Source organism: Apium graveolens, chromosome 8 (assembly GCF_009905375.1).
Source record: "Apium graveolens cultivar Ventura chromosome 8, ASM990537v1, whole genome shotgun sequence".
Lineage (NCBI taxonomy): Eukaryota > Viridiplantae > Streptophyta > Magnoliopsida > Apiales > Apiaceae > Apium > Apium graveolens.
Window position 1 is genome coordinate 143,260,434 of NC_133654.1, and position 7,459 is coordinate 143,267,892.

The 7,459-nt window shown below is 34.4% G+C and overlaps 1 protein-coding gene across 2 annotated transcripts; it reads right to left on the reverse strand.

Annotated features, from left to right (window-relative positions):
- Positions 1-389: 389 nt before the first annotated feature.
- LOC141678197 (riboflavin biosynthesis protein PYRR, chloroplastic) lies at positions 390-6,995 on the reverse strand. Of its 2 annotated transcripts, none has more exons than XM_074484459.1 (10): positions 6,840-6,995; positions 5,949-6,398; positions 5,272-5,406; positions 4,879-4,978; positions 4,636-4,761; positions 4,241-4,554; positions 3,681-3,800; positions 2,270-2,515; positions 2,068-2,193; positions 390-812 (listed from the first exon to the last, which is right to left on the reverse strand). In XM_074484459.1, exons 2-10 carry the CDS (start codon positions 6,297-6,299, stop codon positions 528-530), a joined length of 1,803 nt encoding a protein of 600 aa, XP_074340560.1. In that variant the 5' UTR covers positions 6,300-6,398; positions 6,840-6,995; the 3' UTR covers positions 390-527. The 2 variants fall into 2 exon arrangements, with proteins under 2 accessions (XP_074340560.1, XP_074340559.1); XM_074484458.1 differs by having other exon boundaries at positions 5,949-6,480.
- Between the last annotated feature and the right edge of the window lie 464 nt (positions 6,996-7,459).

Genomic DNA, 7,459 nt, shown 5'->3' on the forward strand with positions numbered 1-7,459 from the left:
TAATTTAATAAATAATTATTATACTAATATACAGTAACAACCAAATACCATCATAATACTTATTTAATTTAGTAACTTTTTAGATATTAAAATATATGTAAATATTTTAAAATTATATTTGTTATTTTTAAATATTTCTAATATTAAAATAATTATTAAAAAATAAAAAAAAATAGTAAAATGGCATGCCGAATCATGAAAAGCATGCCGAGATAATTGACGTCATGGCATGCCTATCTTAGCATACCCGTGCCACTGACATGCATCCTAAATGACATGTAGAGATACAAAGAAGAACAAATGAATCTCTACATGTAAAGCTCCAAGAACCTCAAAGTACTCAACTAGTCTACCTCTTATCGCCCTTCTTTCAATGATTGAATTGAGCAGGTACTGAAGGTAACATTTTATTAAGGAGATTTACATCCATGAACTGTAAATTCCACATCTTTGTTTTACTGGAAATATTACAAAAGCCGGTGACTATTATCATACAATGATTTAAACAAATAACACAGCTTACGGGCTCAATTTCTTGCTTCATTTTCTTTTTCAGCTTGAACTATAGAGCTACCACTTGATGGAATCTCACCAAGAAACTCTGATCTTAACTGCATCAGGAGCCTGCCCAGATAATTCATGCCTTCGCCTTCTCGGCCTCCTCCCCAGAAGAGATCATGAGGTGAAGCTTCTACTAGAACAGATCCCGATGTTGATAGAAGTATAGAATTTAAGTGCGGGTAAATCGAGAATTTATATTTCAAGGCCTTGTACATAATATCAACCTTCACATTTTCCCAGTCCGGTCTTAACTGCATTACAAAAATAATAAAGATAGTTATATAGTAGATTAAAGTATATTCAACAACAGCACCTCATGTATTCTCAATTATTTTGATGGGATGATTATGTGATAAAAACATTAACGGCAACTAAACTGTGTACATAAATCAATGATAAAGATCAGATGACAGATTAGTGGAACATATAACAAAAGCTGCAGCACTATATTGATATGTTGTCATTAGCTAGACGGCTAAAGGATGACTATTTAAAACCTGCACTGACTGTTTCAAGCACAAACAGTGGAGTATCTAATGTCTTGGTCACAAGACTTCAATGAAAAAAATTTGACTTGGTCACAAGTGCATCAGAAGCACCAAGGTCATATCAGTGCCATATGAGGCTGTTAAGTGGATGAAATAAAAATAGGTCGTTAACCGAACACTAACCACAAATGAATAGGAAGTCCAAGTTCTTAATGAAAGATAACAGTCTGCATTCGTAATGTACAACTTGTACTAGAAGGCCTCTAAGCTTTGGTACATTGGTATCATGCATACAGGATATGTAATCCTACATTCTTTCTTATGCAAAAACATACTTACTGCATGTGTTTTAGACACTCTAAATATCTAAATCAAAATATATGGTTGAGAGAACCATATCCAAGAAGTTGTCACTAAGCAAACCGACCAAACTTAAAATAGTTAAGAAGACACAATAAGCTAGCTAAAACATAGGACACTAGGGTAATTTGAATAGGACATGCAATAAGAGATAATCAAAGTTTTTTAATACATTAAGAGTTAAGCTTCTTAGGATTAGTTTGATGCCATATAATATTCTGTTTGATGTTTGAGCGCCTTAAGTACAAGAGAATAAATACAACTTCTTTGAAATACAGGGGTAAAAGGATTTGAAACAAAAGAGCGATGTGCATTGTAACAAAAGCCAGAATAACATATTGCAGATTATCATAAGCTCATATTCAGTTCATCTCCATAGAACCATTAAAGGTTAGAAATACTCTACAAAGATATATAGTGGCCATAATGACTACTAGCTTCTGTCTTCTGTTCTAGCCAATTGCAAAAGTATATAAGCATTGCTCAATCACTCAACGAGAGTCAAATTATATTGAACAAAGGAACCATTCATGAAATTCTTTCTGGTAAAACATCAACAGGCAGGTTATATAAGACTGCTGCTTTAATATAAGACTTGTTAAAAAAGGAAACACAAGCTCTACGTTCATCCTCGTACTGTTGTTGACAAAAGACATACCAGATCAGGCCGCTGCCTTTGTAATTTTCTTCCTTTCCGTGCTGCTTCCTCTGGACTTTTTGCATGCACTATGTCTTCAATATATTTTCCTACTTCAGGATCATTCATCCCCATAAACTTGTGTGCCTATATTTGAGATTTAACATATTAAATAAATTACCAGGATGGATTTGACATGAAAAATTATTTTCCAGAACATAACCTGATAATAGTGTTCTACACTTGACCAAGTAATGTAATCACCATTATCGTCAGGAACATGAATCGGATGGTGAGAGAAATTAGAAAAGGCACCATAAGGATCCCATGCTTTATAAAAAAATATAACACTTGGATCGTAAAGGGAAATGGATGGATCAATTGCAGAAGTTTCATCCATCGATGGAACTGAAGGAGTTAGGTCAGGAACAGGCTGAAGAAATCCACTGATAAGCATATCAGGACCAATCTGTATCATGTATAATTTAATATTAGCTTTAATAGAACTTGGAAACTGAGAAATACAATGAGTATTAAAGGTTAGCCTGGTGGAATATTAAATGCTTAATTCAACTGGAGCATATATTGATTGCTACTCCCAGCTTGTTGTAATAAAACAAGTGCTGGGAATCAAGGGAAAGTCAAGTGGTAAAGGTGTAACCCTTTGCATGCATAGGCCATGGGTTCAAATCCTCATTCCCCCGTTTCATTTTAGAAAAACAAGAAAAGTTCTTCTGAATGCCCCCTCAGGCCTATTATCCGTCTTTGTTTGCATTTTAGCGTGTCCCCCAACATTATGTCTGCATTTGTCTGGATAGTTATTTTCTCCCTTCTATAGCCTCATTTAAAATAACAAGCAAAGAGTTTCTAACTTGAATTACATTCTCTAGCTAGCAACTAAAAGCTAGAAATTTCAAGTTATCTTAATATGTGTGCAAAAGTCAAACAAGACAAATAATATGGGACGAACGGAGTAGGATTTTGTTACATATATATCATGATCAATCACATGTAAATATCATATTTTAATCAAGATATATAGCATGAGCCACACAAGTAAAGTTGGGAGTTCGTCTAGTTGGGATCATAAAAACCAGAGAGTCCGATTCTTCGAACTCTGAAATCAAAGACTCGGGGACACGTGTTATAAGGATCCGACACTTGGATTTGGACACGGCAATTATAAACAAATACCTATCATTTAATACAAAATTATATATAAACTTTTGGAAAACAAGAGTAAAGTAATATTTTTATACATATAAATAAATTTATAACAGGTTTAATGTCAAAAGTTAGAGTTAAATTATAATGTATAACAAACAATTAGAGATAGGTTCTCATATGTTGCCTGAAATGAAGTGTCCATTTTCCGGATGGCATTCGGATCCAGATCCAAGTGTCGGTGCAGTGTCAGTGTCGTGTGGACACGAGTACGTCTGGGTTTTCACAAGAGTCCGAGCATCAAACTTGCGGAAGGATTAATGTCATGAGCTTAATTGAAATGTCTTTAAGATTTTGGATTTTACTAAAAAACCCTAAACTTTTATTTGCTAGATTCAATAACCAGACAAATATGAAAACTCAGAACTATCAAATTATCTGGGCAAAAAAGACAAACAATGACCACCAACCTGCTCATAGCAAACATCACTTAACTCCAGAGCTTGTGTCATTTCAACCATTCCAAGTTCACCTACAGGAGATGGTGCATTCTTTCCACCAATAATTTTAGGAGCAACAAATGCATAGACCTGCATAACCACACAAAGAGAATGAAGTCACAACAATATGATATCTTACGTTGAATGTTGAACCTATATGCTCTTCAATGTATGCTTATTACACTGGTTGATACCCACATGAAATCTGTATGACTAGAGTCTGGAACACACTATTGTAATATAGATAAGATTCTAAACATACTTGCCATGTATAATTTCAGTAGTTTTGCATTCGCTCATAATGTTAAGTCATCATATGTACATTCACATATAGAGAACAATAAGAGTAAACTTCAAAGGGAGTGGAGCATGAGGGTATTTATATATACAGTTCATATAGAGATGACTGAAGGCATTGACTGAGATTCTTTAGAGGAGGCAATAAGTGATTGCTTTCCATGACGTAAAAGTGAATCAATGGACTTAATAATAACGGCAAAAAGTAAACCTAAATTTAAATTGTCAAACACCTTGTGAATGACACTGGATGAAATAGCAGACGCAGCTAATGACCCTCCACACTCCCAAAAAAGTGAAAGATAACCACGATCATACAAGTAATCCGTGACATCCCTTGGATTTAAGATATCAAATTCCACCACTTCAACACCTTTTGAAGCTAGAAGCATCTGGAAACATTTCCTAGCCCCTCTTTGTGTTGCGACTATAGTGGGTACTTCAGCAATATCCCAAAGATTAGCTACCTCAGGAAGATCAAGAGATTGTGACATTACAAGCCGCAAAGGCGTGTGGCCACCTCCATGTCTGGCAGTTAGTCGTGGATCTATATGTAAACATGGATTAGAACTAGCACAGTTTATATTTTGAGTATTCTAGCAATTTAAAGTCAGCTAGGGTTCCATACTATCTTTGCGTACAGTATTTCCTCCTACAATAATAGCATCACTTCTACCCCTCAATGCAAGAACTTGTCCTCTTGACTGTCTGCTGCTTATCCATGAAGCATGCCCACTAGAAGCTGCAATCTTTCCTGGCAACACATACAACGAAGATGATGAACAAATTAATCACTCTTATCTCAAAACTCATCATAGAACAATCGAGGAGTAAATCATTGTTGTTAAATGATCTGCATATTATTGCTCACCATCAAGGGTCATTGCATACTTCAAAACAGAATATGGCACACGACAAGCAGCTCTATAAAGCAAAGGAGCATTGACTAGGAGGCAAGGTTTTAGAGCTTCCTGCCAGAAATAAAACATGATATTAAAATCAAAAGAAATTTCACAGGAATGAGATGAGTTATGAAAACTAAACAATTGGTCTGCTGAATTTATCTTAAACTAAACGTAAGCACCATAACATCACAAGAAAATTTGTTATCAATCTTGGAAAAATTAAGTTTGTCTCAAATGGTACATTGCTGGTTATCACCAACAAGATGTTAAAAAGAATGATGCCAATTCAGAACTTTCATTCACTATCACTCAAAATTATTTCCAAAAAGTTACTATTATGCAAATGAATAAATCCCTACCTCAATAACATTACTTTGCAGATCTTCTCCAAGGACATCAACCTGCAATCCTTCGCTTCTTAGCATTTGAATAGCACTTCCCCGCAGATGCTGTAATGGATGCCTTATCCCAACAACAACTCTAGTAATTCCTCCCTACTAAATAGATATCAGTTAATAAATTTAATAAACTTATCAACGTTTATATTAGACTGTAGTTCATATTGTGCTAGGTTCGGACTTTACTAAATGCAGGGAAACATCAGGCCTCAAGTCAAACTCATATAGAGCGTAGAAGTCAACGCATACCCTGTACAATTTTACGCAAAACAAAAGACAACACGCAAAAACAATTTCAACTGTTCCACCGATAAAAGAGATCCTTATCTTTATATAGAGACAACCCTAAAAAACGTTCTGGAGAGTTGGAGCGCAACAAGATTTTACTGTTGACTAATTAAAGCTCATCTAAATCTTTACAACAAAATCATAAGATATATCTGATGTTATTTGACCTGAACTCAATTACTGGAATTGTAAAACTAACTACTTCTAATTATGTTGCATGAACATAAAGAATAATATAATACCCAAAAATAATAAGGCAGTGACAAATTGACTTAAAAACAAAGTAAAAATGAGACTAAACAATTAGTATAGAAATATCTCCCATCTGCAGTTATAACTCTAAAAAACACCTTAATTAAAGAAGACACAGCGGTAGAATCACCGTGGCAGTCACCAGGTTCCATGTTAACATAAGCTGTGGCACCCTTGCAGTACTCGCCAGCAGCTTCTACAGCCTGCAATTCTGCTGGCTTTGTCCCCTGTGCATGAAGGTAACCTTCTCCGACCACCCTGGTTCCAGAATTCAGAGCAATTACACACCCAAAATTGGGGTGCGGTGCAGTAAATCCGGCAGACTTATCAGCCAACTCGGCAGCACGCTTGATGAACGAAGCGTCGAGAGTGTGGGATCCATTTGTATCATTGGTGGCTGTGCACATAACAGGAGTAGAGAAGGGTCTTAAAGAGAAGAAGCCCGTCATAATTCTTGTTTAATATGTTTCAGTAATCTTCTTGTTTGACAAACAGAGAGTGGATTGCTAGAGTTTCGAATATACGCGTGAATCAGTAGCTGCTGCAAACTTGTAACACCATCAAATTATTTAGTTTGACTGTGATAATGAGATTGCAACTTTGACCTTCAAAGTGACTGACAAATACTATCTGAGAAAAAAAACAATCAATTGTAAACTCTAAAAGAAGTAGAAATTTGAAATGCTAAAAGCTGCAATGTAGATAGAAATGCTTCATTCCTACTTGTACCCTCAAATTATAGATAAATAATTCCACAAAAAAAAAAAAAAATATATCAGTGTTTTCATTCTCCCTCTTACATACTATGTTATAACGGAGAGTAAGAACATGTAATGAGTAATAGGAGAGGTAATAGACAAAAAATAAACAGTAATATTGAAACTAAAAGTGATAGCAGATTAGAGTAATATATAGAAACTGAAAATCATAACATTTAAGCATCATTAACAAACACAAAGCGCATCATAGTTAGGTAATAGTATACTTACAGAGGGGGTGAATTGTAGGCAGCAAAAGAAAGAGGATTGATAACAAATGTACATATGTATGTATATTTGAGAAGAGGATAGTCCCTCCCTTAAATACAATTGGGTACCATGTTTCCTTGTTTCAATTTACAACCCACCCCCTACTGCAATTTTCATGCCCCCTCCACCGGAAATTAATATTTTACTTATATCATTACACTTTTAAATTACTATTCTCTTTTCATTTTTACAAAACCTTATTTCTTTTATTAACTTAAATGTTACTTATAAATATTTTTATAATAAACAAAATTTTAAATCGGAATTTGATTTTAATTGAGATACAGATTTAATATAACCCCTTTTGACACTTTCCCGGGAGAGTGCACAATTTTTAAAGTTTTTTTCATAGAGCATTCAAACAAAAAATTTACTAAAGTCTTAATTTGTAAATATACAAAGTTCACTTCTTATATTTATGAAAGTATCCCTATTTTCATTATATATATATAAGGCAAGACTGAGCTAGAACCGGGAGCAGCAATCTGATAACATAATAATTTTATAAATCATAAAGTATGCAGAGTTTTTTTGCTTTTACAGCATGTCAAATTTATGTGAACATTTATTAATTAAAGATT

Bases quoted from the DNA above. Each gene is read 5' to 3' on its own strand.
- LOC141678197 (XM_074484459.1), bottom strand. From the start codon at position 6,299: ATGACGGGCTTCTTCTCTTTAAGACCCTTCTCTACTCCTGTTATGTGC. The intron at 5,407-5,948 runs GTGTTTTTTAGA...TCTATTTAGTAG, and splicing joins CTGTGTCTTCTTTAATTAAG to GGAGGAATTACTAGAGTTGT. The intron at 813-2,067 runs GTATGTCTTTTG...TTTGTAATGCAG, and splicing joins AAAGGCAGCGGCCTGATCTG to TTAAGACCGGACTGGGAAAA.